General features: G+C 60.8%; 1 protein-coding gene across 1 annotated transcript; it reads left to right on the forward strand.

Annotated features, from left to right (window-relative positions):
• The first annotated feature begins 257 nt into the window (after window positions 1-257).
• On the forward strand, window positions 258-14,679 carry NCBP3 (nuclear cap binding subunit 3). Its single transcript, XM_063146434.1, has 14 exons — window positions 258-531; window positions 610-666; window positions 861-926; window positions 2,370-2,475; window positions 3,149-3,274; window positions 3,994-4,122; window positions 5,370-5,443; window positions 5,642-5,750; window positions 6,695-6,794; window positions 7,541-7,647; window positions 8,783-9,074; window positions 10,325-10,497; window positions 11,378-11,563; window positions 12,639-14,679. The coding sequence occupies exons 1-14, from the start codon at window positions 391-393 to the stop codon at window positions 12,872-12,874; spliced, it is 1,902 nt and encodes a 633-aa protein (XP_063002504.1). The 5' UTR covers window positions 258-390; the 3' UTR covers window positions 12,875-14,679.
• The last annotated feature ends 1,306 nt before the right edge of the window (window positions 14,680-15,985 follow it).

Raw genomic sequence — 15,985 nt, forward strand, 5'->3', positions numbered from 1 at the left:
ACTTTCATTCCGGGCAGCGGACTCTCGGGCGGGGCGGGGCGGGGCGGGGCTCTCCGCTCAGGCCCCGCCCCAGTGGGCGGGACTCCCACTCGGAGCCCGGGCTGGGCGAGGCCGCTCTAGCCGGCGCAGCGCCTCGGCGTCTCTCCTCCCCCGGGCGACGCTCTGGGCATCCGGCCCGCCTTCCGCCCGCCCCTTCCTGCTTCCGGTCCGCCGTCGCCCTCTCTCCCTCGGTCCCTCTCCCTTCTCTCCCTCCTGGGCGGCGACGTCTGTCTGCCTGCCTGCCTGCCTGCCTGCCTGCCTGTCCCCCGCTTCCCCGCTTCGCGGCCTGGCCTGGCCTAGCTTCGCCCGCGGGCCGGGGCGGTGCGGTGCGGTGCGCGCGTGTCCGCGGCCATGTCTGCCGCGCGGGGCCTCCGCATCTCGGTGAAGGCGGCCGAGCCGGAGCCCATGGAGGTGGAGGGGGGCGAGGAGGAGGAGGAGGAGGAGGAGGAAGGCGAGGAAGGCGAGCTGCTGCTGCTGCTGAAGGCCGGAGCCGCCCCGCCCACGCCCCCCGGCGCCCCCGGCCACGACCCCGGGCAGCCGCGGCAGGCCGAGGAGGAGGAGGAGGCCGAGGAGGCGGCGGCGGCGCTGGGCGGGCCGGGCAGGCGCTCGCTGCGGGAGCTGCTGCCGGTAACGGAGCCAGGGAAGCGGGGCGGGCGGGCGGAAGGGGCCTAGTGGGTGCCTGAGGAGGAAGGGGGCGGGGGGGAGCGCGGCCCTTGGCCATGTGCAGAGCGCGGCCCTTGGCCATGTGCAGAGCGTGCGGCCCTTGGCCATGTGCAGAGCGCGCGGCCCTCCTTTCAGCCGCACGTTTGCTTTGGTTTCAGGACACCAGCAGAAGATACGAAAACAAAGCCGGGAGCTTCATCACCGGCATCGACGTCACCTCGAAGGTATATTCCCTGCACAGACGCATCTTTTCTGCCTGGCTTGGAACGGCAGAGTCCCTGGGCTGGCCGGGTCCCTGGGCTGCTCCTCTGCTAGACGCATGTGTAGACGGGCGCCACGCGCACACGCTCCCAAAGCATCTTAAAAAGCCAAGGAATAAGGCAGACTTTGACCGCAGGTGTTGACATCCGAAAGGCACAACTGGAAAGGAAAAGGGGTTGGGAGGCAGGAGGAAAACTCTCAGGCGCCAGGTAATTCAGGGGGCCACTTCTGAGGACAGCGGAAGAGCTGCGGCGGGGCGGCTTCCTCTCCTGCTCTCGGCCTGAGCAACAGCGGCTGGCGAGGGGGGGCTCCGCTCCCAGTCAGGGGAGCCTGACTGCCGCTTCCTCTCCGTCTGGTGGCATCAGCGGGGCCAGTTACCAGCTGGCGGGCAGGGGTCTTCACCCTGTGAATCCAGTTCCCACTTTGCATGCTGTGAGCGGAGGCCGAGGGGCTCTCCTCCCCAGGCTGCCCGTGGAGTTGGCGGTTGAGCAGCAAGCAGGGCGTCCCTCTGTCCATCCGTCCCTCTGTGGCTCTTGGTGCCTGCAGAGCCAGCCTTCTGGTTGGAAGACGCATTCTTGCTGACTTTTAAGATTGCGCCAGGTGGCACTAAGACTGCTCGGCATCCCAGTCTCCTTGTCCTGTAAGAGTTTTATTTCGGAAGGGAACCACGTCCCCTGTGAAGGGCTCTGGTGCCCCTGGGGAAGAGGCTCTCCCAAGCCCTGCAGTGCAGCCAGTGTCGTGCCAGGTTGGACTGGAGCCCTGGCCAAGAGGCCGCTCCACCCGCCCACCCTGCTCTGCCATCCTCTTTCTCTCCTGCAGGGAACAGGTTGCTCCTTTCCCCTTGTCCCCAGTTTCCCAGGTGACAGAGGAAAGCGGTCCCCCCACACACACACTTTTGAACGTTTAGCTGGGCAGAGTCCTGTGCAGCCCTAGGCGTGCGGATGAGGCTCCAACGGGCGCCTGTGCAAATGCAGCCCTCCTGTGGGCTTTCCTGCTTTAAGCTCCAGCTCTGCTTGGTGCATTCTTGAATTAGCTCTAGGTTTGCTCCACTGCTTGCTTAATGCTGGCTTTGGATTTCATCACCACCCCGTTCCGTCAGGGAGAGCCAGAAGCTCCCAAGTCCCTTGGGGGACTTGGGGAAGGAGCAGGCTGCCATTCCTGTTACACTGCATGAAGCACCACGCCATGATTTCGGTTGCCTTTTTTTATTTGTGCCGGGCGACGTTGCAGTATGTCATCACACTGTAAAAGAAATGAGAGCCAAAGACGGGTTTGGCTGTAGGTCTTAGGAGAGCCGCCTCTGCTTCTGGCAAACCGGCCGGGCGGAGGCGGCTGCCATGGCTTCCATTTTGCTTGGAGAACCTGCTGCAAGCCCTTTCTCCCTTGGGTGCCTTTGCATTTTGTAGGAAGCGATTGAGAAGAAGGAGCAAAGAGCGAAACGCTTTCATTTTCGTGCAGAGGTGAATCTCGCCCAAAGAAACGTGGCGTTGGACCGGGACATGATGAAGAAAGGTACGGAGGGCCGCGGCTTCCTTTCCCAGGGGTCCAGGTGGCGAGCGGCCCGTCCGCGTGTTCTTCTCAGCGGTGCCGAATTGCTGCAGCTTGGAAGCCCCCCCCCCAACCCCCAACCCCCGTTTTGTACCAGATGATTGTGCACTCTGGGCATTCCGTAAGAGGAGGCTGTTTCCCCCTTGAGCGTTCCTGTTTGGTGAAGTAATAGAGATGGCTTTACTTGTGTAAAGGGGTCGTAAATGGAAATCATTTGATTCTTAATAAACCTTCAAGAAATGACTTGTGTTTAGGTTTGCATTAATAGCAACAATTTTAAGGGATTGAAGTGGACACAACACTGTGATTTTAAAAAATAAAATCCTGTCCTAAAAAGTATTTCACTCATTCTAGAAGAAAATAGCTCCCAAGAGGTTTTCCCCCCTCAATGCTCTCCCCCTAATTTTTAATTTTTCCCTCTTGAAAAGTGGGGAAATGCTTTCAGTGGGGGGATGCAGGTCTTGCTGCCTCCCTGTTTCTCCTGGTTTTATCTGGGCCGCCTGATAACGGCTGGGGAGTGACGGCCTCTTTGCTACCGTCTCGCAAGGACTCCTGTTTACTTCCCTTCTCTTCCCGATGTGTGTTTTCCTTCTGCCTGTTGCTGAGCCCTGAACTAGGACTCTGGATCTCTTTGCAGCCATCCCCAAGCTGCGGCTGGACACCATCTATGTTTTCGGTGTGGATGAGATGAGCACGCAGGACATCTTTGCCTACTTTAAGGAGTACCCTCCCGCTCACATTGAGTGGCTGGATGACACATCATGTAAGTAGATGAGGGTGGCAAACCGTGGGCCGCGCTGGTAGCGGCCTGGTGGCCAGGTGAGTGTGTGCGTGTGCAAGAGAGAGAGAGATTGTTGGCCTCTTCTCTCTTATACTGGAAGTACAAAGTGTTGGTTATCACCTTTAAAGCCCTACATGGTTTGGGCCCGGGCTACCTGCGGGGTCGCCTTCTCCCGTACAATCTGCCCCCCACACTCAGGTCCTCTGGGAAGAATCTACTTCAGCCAGCAAAAACCAGATTAACCACTGCTACCCAGAGGACCTTCTCTTCTGCCGCTCCCAGTTTGTGGAATGGCTTGCCGGGAGAGATTCGTCAACTTAACAGTCTTCCGGACTTTAAGAAAGCCGTAATGACTGATCTCTTCCGGCAGGCCTACCCAGTGGAATTTTAGGATATTGTAGTATGTTTTTAGGATACTTTTAGGAGGTTTTTAAACAGTGTACACCCTGTTTTTAATCAGTATTCTATGCTTATTGTTGATCCCTGCCTCGATCCAATCGGAGAGGCGGGTAAGAAATAAATAATTATTATCGTTATTAATATGAAATTGGTGGGAAGAAGGAGCGTCCCTTGTGGTTTTCCTCTTACGCAGCAGACAGGCTAGAATGCAGCTCCACGCTTGCCCTGAGCGGCAGGCGGCTGTGGTCCCCGGCGCGATGCCTGGCTCTGTCGCTAGCTGGATGCCTGCTTCCTTTTTGAAGGTAACGTCGTCTGGCTCGACGAAGTCACGGCCACCCGAGCGCTCATCAACATGAGCTCCATGCCTGAGGAGGAGGAGAAGATGAAACCCCAAGAAAACAGCAAGAAAGTGGAGGACTCCAGCAAGAAAGGTAGAGCAGGCCGCCCTTCCTGCCCAGGCTGGAGAGCCCTGGCCTTGGCGGGACGGCGCTCCTGGGCGTGTGGCGGGAGCTCCTCGGCTTGAGGCTGGAGCTCCTCCGCCCTCAGAGCCAGCCGAGGCGGCCTCGACCGCGCAACGAAAGGCTGCAGCGCGAACGCGCCCGTGTGCTTCCCGGGGCGCCTTCAGCTCGCTGGCGTAGCGTGTGCGCGCTTGTCTGTCACCGAAGGTCCTCCGGCTTCATCAGCATTGAGAAGAGGCCCTTTGCTGCCTGGGCTGGGAAGGGCCTTCTCAGGTTAGGCTGCAGTGGACCAGGGCGGGCTCTTTGCCGGGCTCCGCGTGGTCCCAGCATTCGTTCACGATCCCACTTCTGCCCTGCCTCTTTCCATGCAGGGCCTTCAGGAGGGCCACCGGTCATAACTAAGGAGAAGCCACGGACAGGCCGTGGAGTGGGCAGGCTCAGGTTCCTCGCGGGCCCAAGGGCCGCTTGGGACTCAAGTCGCGCTGCTTCGCTCTTCCGCTGTAGCCTCAGGACGGCCGGTGGGCTTTTGCTGCTCCCTCTGACCACTGGGGGGCTCCCCCTTGGACCCCCGACACGCTTCCGTCGTCCAAATCGACCCCCCTGCCCTGAAGTTGCCCTGCCCTGAGACAGATCGCTGGTCCAGCCAGCCTGGGCCCCGCGGCAAGGGCCGTAGCTCAGTGGTCAAGCCCGGCTGGGCATGCAGAAGGTCCCGGGCTCGATTTCTGGGCAGCGTCTCCCAGGAGGGCTTGGAAGACCCGGGCCTGAGCGCCTTGGGAGCTGGAGCCCAGCAGGGCAGAGCGTCCCAGGCCAGATGGGCCAGGGAGGCTTCGAGTGGAGAAGGGCCCTTCCCACTGAACTGGGCCGGCCGGGGACTGGGCTTGCCCTCCCCCCTGTGCAGCCACGGCTCCTCCTCCTCCTCCTCTTCGTGACTCCGCTTCCCTTCCGCTTCCTGTGAGAAAGCGCAGCGCTGCTGCCAGGTGGTGCTCTGTGGGCGCCCCTCTCGGGGCTGCTGCTGCCCCCCCCCCCAGCCCTGCCTGGCCCTGCGCCGCGAGGGGTGTGTGCTGGCCTGCAGGCCGCTGGCCTTGTGGTGAGCGGGCCCGTTCCATGGCCTGGTGGCTCAGGATCCCCAACACCGGGGCAGTCGGAGGTAGTCAACCAGGCCATCCTCTGCTTGCGTGTGGAAAGGTAGCGGCAGCGGGTCTCTCTCTGCTTCCTTGTAGAGAAGCAAGAGGACAGCTCCGATGACGAGACGGAGGAGGGAGAGGTGGAGGACGACCATCCAAGCGACGCTGAGGTCAGTGGTGGCAGCTGTGGAGGCGTTGCTCGGGGCCCCGGCGTTTAGGCGAGGGCCCCGATGAGAGGGGGCTGAGTGACCTGGTTGTCTGGCGCCCCACGCTGCCTCTCCAGCTTGACCCGGAGCGGAAGTACCGCTTCCTCGTGGCGGTTCCCGTCCCCGTGGGAGTACCGGGCCTGACCGGTGCTCTTTCCGCAGCTGGACACCCTCTCCCCGGTGGAAGAAGACTCCCTCCTGCGGAACGACCTTCGCCCCGCCGGCAAGCTGGTCAAAGGCAACAAGCTCTTCATGCGCTTTGCCACCAGAGGTCAGGAGCGCGCCCTGCGTTCCCCAAGCGCCGCGTTGCGCCGGCTGTGGCCGCCTCCGCAAGGTTGCGGCCACGAGGGATGGGGCTCCTTTGCCGAACTTCCCGTGGGACTCAGTGGCCCTCTCGGTCAGCGGAGGTGGCCGTCCAGCCAGAAAGGCAGCGTCGGTCCCTCCTGACCCATTTCTGTTTCCCCGAACAGGGAGGGAAGGAGCGGGCAGGAAAGCGCAGGGTCTTGGTCTCTGGCGCTTTGCTAGCCAGGCGGGGCTCGCTCGTGCCTTCCGGGCTTCGGCCTGTGGGCTCAGCCTTCCCCCGGTGGGCTCAGTCGGCTGCCTTGCTGGGCTGGGGGCTCTGATGCAACTTCTCCGGGGCAAAGCGGAGCCTCCATCCTCCGCGGCCGATGGCTGGGCGGGAGCCGTTGCCCCCCCTTGCCAAAGGGAGCCCCACGCCAGCAACCCGCGCCCTCCCGATCCGCAGAGCCCCCTCCCCCTGAAGCCCCACAGCCGAGAGCTGCCTTGCCGGGCTTCCCTGCTCCGAGGCTCCAGTGATGGAGGCCCCAGCGCCCCGGCCGGCTTCCCGCTGGTTTGTGAGCGCCGTTCCAGCCCCGACGCCACGTGTGCTCGGGGACCGGCTCCTCCTGTGGGAGCCAGGGTCGGCCCTGCTTTCAGACGCCTGGCTGGTGGTTCTGGGCCCCTTTTGCAGCCGGCCTGCCCTGCTCCCATGTCACAGCTTGTCTCTAGACCCTCGCCGAGGGCTGTGACGTCTGCTGCCCTGGATCTTGGGGTGTGTGGGGGTGTTGGGGCCCCTCTTTGCGCTTCCTGCTGCCTCGTGGCTTCCTGGTTTCCGCCTGGTTTTCAACCTGTTCTTCCCTGGGGGGCTCCTGAGGGGCAGAGGAACCCACCGCCCAACCAGCTGCCAGCTGAGCGTTTCTCCTCCTCTGCCTGCAGATGACAAAAAGGAGCTTGGTGCTGCCAGGAGGAGCCAATATTACATGAAATACGGGAATCCCAATTATGGAGGCATGAAGGGGATCTTGAGCAACTCCTGGTGCGTGCGTGCGCGTGTGTCTTTGGGGCGGGGATTCCGTTCTCTGTTGCTCCCGCGAGGGGGGGGTTGCCCTTCTGGTGGGAGGGGGGGCTGCCTTTGCTCCTGGGTTCTCCCCCTGCTCTTGCTTCTGTCTGCTCCTACACAGCGGCATCACTTAGCGGGCTTGAGCGGCTTCCTGGGGGCTGCCCTCCCCTGTCCCAGCTCCAGGATCTTCCTAGCCTGAGGAGGGGTTCATTTCGGGGAGACACGTCAGCGGGGCAGGGGGCAGAAGCTCAGGAGGACCGGGGCGGGGGGGGCGGTGGCTGCGGAGGGTCTGGTGCTTGGATGCCGTTTGCTGATATGGTGGGGAACGAACCTGGATAGCCAAGTTCTCCTCCTCCGCCCCTGCCCTCATGCGCACGCACACACACACGCACACACACACACACACACACACACGCACACACACGTTCTCTGGCGTGGTGATAGCCAAAGGCAGCCTGCATCACTGCCAGACGGGACCAGGGTTGGGGACACCCTAGTCCACGGCAGGCTAAGGCACACGCTCTTCTGGGTGTGCTGCGAAGGGAGAGAGGCACCCCCCCACCCCACCCCCCCCCAGCACTCAGCTGGCACATCTGAATCAAGGTAGCGTTTGGCCCAGTCTCCAGTGGGAGGGTGGTGGTGGTGGTGGTGGGCAGACGTCCCCGTGACCAGCAATGGCGTGGCCTGACTGCGGCCTTCCCCTCGTTCTCGTGGCCTTCCAGGAAGCGGAGGTACCACTCGCGCCGGCTCCACCGCGACGTGATTAAGAAAAGGACTCTCATCGGGGACGACGTGGGCCTGACGCCGCCCTACAAGCATCACCACTCAGGTGAGAGAGGCGGCAGCCCTTGAGGCGCCCCCAGGGCTGGCCGGCTGGCCATTGGCCCTGAGGCCACCGGAAGCGTGGAGGGCAGCGAGCCGCCTTTCCGTGTTCCGCTCCTCTTCCAAGATTAAGGCGGCCGCTGCGGCTCTTGACGCTGTTTGGTTTCGCAGATGCCTGCAGCCCCTGGTGAAACAGGCTGTTGCGGCCTGCAGTGCCCTGCGGGAGCTGGGCTCAGGCCAGCCCTGGAAGAGGGAGCCGGTGCGGGTCGCTGGAGCGCTCCTGCTGCCTCCCACTCGGGAATCCTGGGCAGTGCCTGGGGCAACCCCTTCACCCCGGGTTCTCATGGGCGGAAGGCAGGGAAGTCAGAAGCCCCAGGGCCAAAAGCGATCTGGATGAGCGGAGCAGAGCCAAGTTCCCACTTGCAACCTCTGGAACTGCCTTCCTTAGGGAAACCCCGAATCACAGCGGTGTGCATGCGGACACGGTGGACAGTGGAAGGGGTGGGTGGGTGGGTGGATGGGGAGCAGCACCCGTTCTCGAAAGAGACACCTCGAAGACTAGCATAATATACCTCCATAAACATAGACTAGAACTCCTGCAGCTGACTCAGGGAGCAGCCCCACGGCCTCTAGGCAAGCTCGGAGGGGCGGCGTTTGGAGACCTGCCCCCCTCTCCTCCACCCCTCGCAAGACCGTACCGGAAAAGTGACCTCGGAAGAGGGGGGGAAGAAAAGGGGCGTTTCAGAGGGGAGAAGGGCTGGGGAGGCCAGGAGGCAAACTGCCCCGAGGCCTCTCCTGCCCCCTTCCCTCCCCTCCGAAGTGCCCCAGCCGGAGGGCAAAGAAGCCCGTCTAGCGGAAAATGCAGCCCCCCCTCCCCGCTGTCGATGACTGCCCGCCTCCGAGTTTGGGGGCTGATGATCCTTTCTGAGTAGTGCCTGTGGGGCTTTGTGCAACCATAAGCCGCTTATTCCCAGTGTGTCTGCAGTCTAGAGTGGACCCTCTGAGGCGAGAGGAAGGAGGTCCCTGTGGGGCGGTCTGCCCCGTGGCTCCTGGGGTCGGCCCGCTTGCCACCGGTGTGAGGCGTTGGCTCCTGGCACTGCCTAGCGAGCCCTGTGCCTGTTGCCTCCCCAAACGGCCTGCAGGTTTAGTCAATGTTCCCGAGGAGCCCATTGAGGAAGAGGAGGAAGAGGAGGACGAGGACGACCAGGACATGGATGAAGACGACCGTGTGGTTGTGGAGTACCGAGACGAGCTGCAGGCGTTCAAGCAGTCCCGCGAGCGGAGCGCGTCTCGGCGGTCCAGCGCCAGCGAGTCCGACTCGGACGAAATGGACTACGACCTGGAGCTGAAGATGATCTCGACGCCGTCCCCAAAGAAGAACATGAAGATGACCATGTATGCCGACGAGGTGGAGTCCCAGCTGAAGAGCATCCGGTACGGCCCTCCGCGGCCCCTTCTGGCCCTCGCGCGCACCCTTTTGGAGGGGAAGGGGGCGGGGGTTTTAGGCCCCAATCCTCCCAGAGACGTGGTTGCCAGGGAGACCGGAGTGCCATGCTGGGCCTCTCTGCCCTCATGCCAGTGACCAGAGCTGCCCTGGGCAATCCCCACGCAAACCTCCTGCTGGACATGGGAAGGCCTCATCCTTCCTGGTCTGGGGACAGAGCGAGGGGGGGGCACCTTTTGGCTCTAGGGCAGTGGTTCCCAAAGTGAGCGGTACCGGGGCGGTGGGGTTGCATAGGAGGGCGTTAAGAGGCAACGGGGGGGGGGCAAAGGGGGGCTCTCGAGGTGGTCTTTTCCGAGAAGCGCCTCTCCAGAAGGTCTTAAAACCCAGGGACGTTTTTATGGGAGAAGGCAGTTTGGTCCCAAGCCGTAGAGGGGAAGAATCCACACACGTCTTAATACCGTTTAAGAAGAGTCCTTTTAACGGTGAATTGCTATCCTGCCCTATGGAGAGTGGTTCAGGGGCTCCTGGTTGCATTTCCAACTTCATATTTGGTGGAATGTGGTTTTAGTGGGGTCTGCCTACTTCTCTCCAAGCAACGAAATCGACTCCAGGTTACTAAACGGGGTGATTTAAGACTCATGTTAAGTGACTCTAAACCAGACATTGGGAAACTGGTATCACCATCAAGCCCATCCATCGCATTAAGGATTTACAGAATAGTGAGTTACTAAATGTGATATCTAATATTCTTGCTAAATGACTATCAGACTTTGAAAAGGTGATATCACTGGATCAAGTTCATCAATTACGTTTAATTGAATAAACTAAAAAAATGTAGTTGGATTTTGAATAAGTATTCAATTAATTGTTACTATTTTGAATTTTATTGCTATTCCCTTCCTTAGTGGGTCATTGAAAACGGCTATTGTGAATAATGATTTCTATAGTGTAGGGCAGGGGGCACTGTGGAACCAAGGGGGCGGTGACCTGAAAAAGTCTGGGAACCTCTGCTCTAGGGTGACCCTCGGGGGCCCGACCTGCTCAGGAGCTGCTCCTGCCCCGGCTTCCCAGCGGGGGTTCCCCTTTCAAGGAGCACATTGGCAGAGAGCCAAATCGCCCCCCCCCCAGCCGCGTTTCCTTCCCCTGCGCGGTATTCAGGCCCCACACGTGGGCTTGTCCTGAGTGGCTTCTCGACTCTGGGCCCCGGAGGAATCCTGTTTTGTTTTTTAACTCCGCGTAGGAACTCGATGAGAGCAGACAGTGTGGCCTCCAGCAACGTCAAGAATCGGATTGGCAGCAAAGGCGCGTCGGAGAAGGTGGCCGACGTGCGGCAGCTGCTGCAGGAGAAACGGCAGGGGGCTCCCGGGGGGCAGCAGCAGCAGCAGCAGCCCCTGCTCAGCGCCGTGAAATCCGGTGCGTGGGTGGGCGGGCCGCTGGGTGGGCCAGGGGGGGCCTTGGCTTTGGGGAACCTGGTGTCTGACGCCGGATTGCGTTCTTGACACCCCCCCTCCCTCTACAGTGGACTCGCAATCAGGCAGTCTTTGCTTAGGTGGGGGGCTGAGCTGCCGTCTCCCAGCTTGAGCGCCTGAAGCGCCTGACTCCGGTTCTCGGGGTTTTCTTTCTCGTCGGCCGCTTTGATTCTTCACGTTGGGTCTTTTGTGGGGGTGCTGAATGTGAGCACCTGTCATGCAGGGGTGTGTGTGTGTGGGGGGGGGGCTGCCAGGTGATTTTGGACTGCAGCTCCCCTCACCATTGGCTATGATGGTTGAGGGTGATGGGAGTTGCCGTCTAACATCAGTATCAGAGGCAGGGAGCCCATGTGCACCAGTTGCAGGGGAACGTGGGCGGGAGGGTGCTGTTGCATTCGTGTCGACGGAGCGCTGGCCTAGATGACCCTTGGCCTGATCCAGCCTCAGGGTTCTTCTCGCGTGCCTCTGCTCTGACCACTTTGGGAGGGCCACCAGTTGCCCACCCGGGACCTGGAAGCTGGAAGGCCCACAAGGCCCACTGCTGCTCTGGGTGTGTGTCCAGGGGACGTTTTGGAAGAGGAGGCCTAGTGAGCCGGGCCTGGGTCCCCTCTTCTCTCCTGTCTCCACGCTGGGCTTCCTGCCTAGCCCTGGTTCCCCACCCCCACCCCGTGTGCCTTGTGACTGATGCTCTGGTGGAGGCTGCCGGCCCTACAGGTGGGCGGGGAAGAGGGCTTTTCTCCCGGTGCTCCTTGGGGAGGGAGGCTGGGCAACAGCCGGTGGATCTGAGCCCAGGGCCTGATGGAGGGCTCGGGGGTTGTTTCCAGACGTCCGGCAGCGGCTTGGCAAGAGGCCGCACTCGCCAGAAGCCCAGCAGCAGCAGCAGCAGCAGCCGCCGCCCAGCGGCCCCTCCGCCTCTCACCGCGAGCCTGTGTCCGACGTGCACAGCCGGCTCGGGATCCCCAAGCAGGATGGCAAGGGCCTCTACTCGGATGCCAGAGAGAAGAAATCCGGTCAGTGCCGGGCGGCCCCAGCGGGGCTCCTGATTCCCTGCCCGTTGAGATGGCGTTTTAAAATGGAGAACCAGTGCGCAACGGCAGCGCGCAGCTTGGGCAGTGGTCAGCGTGGCACGGGGCTTAACTTGGTGGTGGTGGTGGTGGGCAGCAGCAAGGAGAATGTGGCCCACTCCCTGGCTGAGGTGTCTGTTCGGGCGCGGGGCTGGCCCCTCCCCACCTCTTGTAAGGCTCCAGTGCTGCTTTCAGCTCCCCGGGAAGCAGGTTGGACTGGGATAAATGCCGCTGCTGTTGGACGAGTCCGGCTCTGCCTTCAGGAGGGACCTTGTGAAAACGTTCTTCCGGCTCGTGTCTCTTTGCCTGCATCAGAGCGCTTCTTCCACTGTGCAGGGTCTGGTAGGCCCAGGCTCCAGGGCCCTGCAACTGCCTGCCCTTACACAGAGCAGGTCTTGTGGGAGGAGCACTACGTGCCAGACACTGCCCCCCCCCCCGCTCTCCCTGTTCTCCGCACCACTGTGACTGGGCCCCTGGCTGGGCCCGTGAGGAGGGTGGGCGCGGGTGTTCTTGCCAGATGCATGCTGAGAGCCCGGCATTGGTCATGCTGCCCGGTGGAGCCGTTGATGAGATTCGGCCCCAAATCCTTCATTTCCAGTCTTTGGCTCTTCTGCGAACGCCCTTCCCCCCTTCCCTGGGGTGCTGATGCCCACCCTCTCCCCTCGTTTCAGCCCTCCGCTGCAGAGAGGCCTGTGCTTGCCTATGGGGGCTGTAGGAGCTGGGGCTGTGTTTCCCTTTTGCCTGGAATGCTTGGTAGAAAGCGAGCCAGGCTGGAAGGCAGGTCTGCTGCGGAGGCAGGTGGCAGGGACTTTGTTTAGGAAGACGGTGGAAGGCTTTGGGGGCAAAAATGCCTGGAATGTATAATGAGAGGGAGGGACGTTTTGGCGAAGCAGAGCCCCGTTTGATTTCTCACCCTCCCGCGTCCCGAGAACGTTGGGGTCGGTTCGGTGCTTCGCAGAGAGGATGCGCTCTCCCTGCGTACAATTCCTCTTCAAGCCTCTCTCCCTTTGCGTATTACCAGCAAACCTGTGGACGCGTTTAGGATCCGCATCGAAGACGCAGGAGAAGGTCCCTGAGAGAGCTGAGAAAGCCGCGGCGGTGCCCGAAGAAGACGACTCGGAGCTGCAGCGGGCCTGGGGAGCGCTCATCAAGGAGAAGGAGCAGTCCCGCCAGAAGAAAAGCCGGCTGGACCACTTGCCCTCGCTCCAGATCGAGATCAGCCGCGAGAGCAGCTCCGGTTCAGACACGGAATCCTGACTGCCTTGGGGCCCCCGTCCGGAGACTTTGCCCTCCCCCCCACCCCCCCCCCGTGCGCCTGGCCTGGGCCGCCTCGGGAGCCCAGCTCTGCCCTCCAGCCTCCTGCTCCCAGGAACCTGTGGCACGAGATGGCCCTGCGTGGCCGAGGGAGTGCGAGTGCGTGTGCGTGTGCGTTCCCCTAGAACGCCTTCCGGGGCTTTGTAGAAGACATGTGCGTTCCTAAGGTTTCCCACCTACTGTTCTGAGGGAGGGAGGGAGGGAGGGAGGGAGAGCCTCCAGCTGTTCCCTCCAAGGCTACGGATCTTTCCTTGACGATCACCTTTGCCTTTCTGGGCCCTCTCTGGGCAACCGGCCAGCGTGGGCTCTCTGTGGGTCAGCTCTGGCCCCCGCGGCCCCCTCCCCCTCCCTCCTCTGCCTCCAGAATGACCCGTGAATGTAGATCCAAGCGGAGGCACCACCAGCAACCGGCCGCCTCTGCCATCCGCGGCAGCAGTTCTGGTTCAGAAGCCAACCTGAACTGACTTTCTGTGTTTCAGGAAACTTGCCTACCTAAAATGAAGATTGAACAGTTGGAAGCCTTTGAAAGGGTGCATACAATCCTGGAAGGTGCTTTTTGGTTGTTATTGAAAGTAACCTTAAAATAATTTCCATCTGTATAATGTTCAAAGGAATCCAGCAATGGAAATACTAATTTTTATATATATATATATATTTGTGACTTTTTTTTTTTGCTGTTGGCTAAAGTGAAAGCGACCGTGGTAGTTTCATACGTGCAGTTCAAATTATATATATAAAAATATGGGGCGCGTGTGTGTGTGTGTATAGGATAGGGCGGAATCTCAGCATGTAGCATCTGCTGGGAACTTCCGCAAAAGTCTTCCAAAAATGAGTGGAGGTTCCTGGTGGATCATGGCTCTTTTCTGGGAATGGGATGCCTCCCTTTCATCACGATTTCTCATTGTCATGGCTGTCTGTGGTGGATTCCCCCGCCCCCGCCCTCAAAATTCCCGCTTGGCTCCGTGTCCACGCGTTCCGTGGCTTTTCCTTCTTTCCTCTTTGCTAGAGCGGGAGCCTCTCCCTGATTTTACCTACTAGCCAATCTTTGGAGGCTTTGGATAAGCAAGGGGATCCTCTGCTGTGAGCTTCTTTGACAGCACAGGAACTAGCAAGCTTCTAAACAACCAAATCTGGCAAGGCGTTGGAGGTCAGTGGACAGCATTTGGTTTCAGCGGCTTTTCTGCTTTGCATGGATCCTCTTCTGTTTAAATACGGCTTCTAAAGCATCCTGGTTTGTTGCTCCCAAACAAGCCAGGATTCTTAAGCCAACAGCCCAGAGTGTATTTGGGATGTATCAAACGGGTGTCTTGTGCTCAGCCGCCACAATATGCTTGCGTAGACAAACAGGCTGTGGGCCACGGCATGCTTCATGCTCACAGTATGAAGCCAGGAATCCTGGCTTATTCTGTGTTCGAACATAGACAGTAGCTTGTTTCAGACGCACAGAGGTGAGTGGGCGAGCGGCTGCCGTAGCTCATTTCCTGTGGGTTCCTTGCAGGCAGACAGGTTTGCTGCCCCTCCCCATTTCCCAAAAGTATTGGAAGGCCTCCGTGTCTGAGTTGGCTGTTGGTGGCCATGGTTTAGCTTTGCCTTGGAATTCCCGCTTTGCTTGAGGGTTTCAGTTGTACATTTTATTGTGTGCACTAAAGAGAACAAATGGAAGACACTCGTTGGCTGGTGGTGTCTAGATGGGACCAGTTTCCTTGTTGCTTTGAGATATGGATCTAATAAATTTTCTGTTGTTGTTACTGCTGCTGCTACTACTAATTTGGGATGCTTCTGGAAGAGGGAGTCGTGCGGCTGCGTCCCAACCTCTCTGCCCCTCAACCGACCTGACAAGACCCTCTTGTCTACAACTTGCTCCTGTCGCTACGGGGCGTCCCTCAAGCTGCACAGAGCTTTGTGCGGTGAGCTGGAAGGGATTCCCATGAGCTGGGCTCAGCTTTCCTTCGAGGAAGTGCGCTGTGGGTTGGGCTGTATTGTAGAGCCTGCAAGAGGGGCGGACGGAGGGCGAGGCAGAGGGCGGGCGGGGGGGGAGGGCGGGCAGCCAGTGCAGTCCTAGTCCGGGCTGGAGCTCATCCAGTTCGCAAGCAGCCCCGTGGGGCCCAGCGCAGCCCCGGCCTCGTGGGCCTTTGCACCTGCTGGGCGGCTGTTCCTGTGAGGAAAGAGGCTGCAGCAGCCCGGCTTTGTCCTCACCCAGCTGAATGCTTGGGCGCGTCTGTGTCTGTGATGCGGAGGGCTTCCACCTGGCCTGGAGCTGAGCTCTCTCTCGGAGCCAGCGAGGGGGGATTACGGAGAGGGCAGGGAATCCGGATCCCTTGTACAGCCGGGGTGGGGTGGGAGAAACACTGTTGCTGCCCCAGGGTCCCTGGGGTAGGTTGAGGGAGAGCGGGGCAGATCCCCCGCAGCCAAGCCCTGCCAGGCAGGTGCGGCCTACGAGGACCTAATCCTGACACCCCCCTGCGAGCTTCTTAACGCAGCGCCGTGCTTGCAAGGAGCTCTTGGCCTCCTTAGCCGGGGACTCGCCCTGTGCCGGAGCCGGACAAGGGGCCCCTGCGTGGACTATCAACAGGGCTCCGCAAATCGTCCCTTGGCCGGAAAATGGGGCGGTTGGTTTGTCAGCGAGGGTCGAGTGCAGGAAGCCCCTGGTGCAGCAACGCTGAGCCCCGAGGCCAGCCGGTCAGTCGTGGCGAGCAGGGGTCCAGGGAAGACTAAACCAACCTGCACACACACCGGAATGGTCAGTCTGGGCAAAAGTGACACGTTCTTCAGCCTTAAACCAGGACTGGGGGGCTCAATCGGAGGGGGAAGGAACCCCCGAATGGCATGAAGAGGGGAGGGGGCGTGGGGGGCCTCCCCCCACCCCCACCCCCCGAAAAAGATGCGGAGCGGGACGTGTGGAGAAGCCCCGCTGCTCTCTTCGGCTTCCCTCCTGCACGAGCCCTGGGCCGTGGGGGGACCGGCGTGCGGCCCGCCCCAGAGCCTGCAGCGGCCCACTCGCGCGCCCCAGCTGTGTCGCCCGCTCGGGAGTTGGTGCGAATCCAGCGCCGGCCT

Source organism: Elgaria multicarinata, chromosome 22, assembly GCF_023053635.1.
Source record: "Elgaria multicarinata webbii isolate HBS135686 ecotype San Diego chromosome 22, rElgMul1.1.pri, whole genome shotgun sequence".
In the NCBI taxonomy this organism is placed as follows: domain Eukaryota; kingdom Metazoa; phylum Chordata; class Lepidosauria; order Squamata; family Anguidae; genus Elgaria; species Elgaria multicarinata.

Excerpts from the sequence above, each read along its gene's own strand:
- NCBP3 (XM_063146434.1), top strand. The coding sequence starts at position 391 with ATGTCTGCCGCGCGGGGCCTCCGCATCTCGGTGAAGGCGGCCGAGCCG. Across the intron at positions 4,123-5,369 it reads GGAGGACTCCAGCAAGAAAG|AGAAGCAAGAGGACAGCTCC; the intron begins GTAGAGCAGGCC and ends GCTTCCTTGTAG. Across the intron at positions 6,795-7,540 it reads GGGATCTTGAGCAACTCCTG|GAAGCGGAGGTACCACTCGC; the intron begins GTGCGTGCGTGC and ends GTGGCCTTCCAG.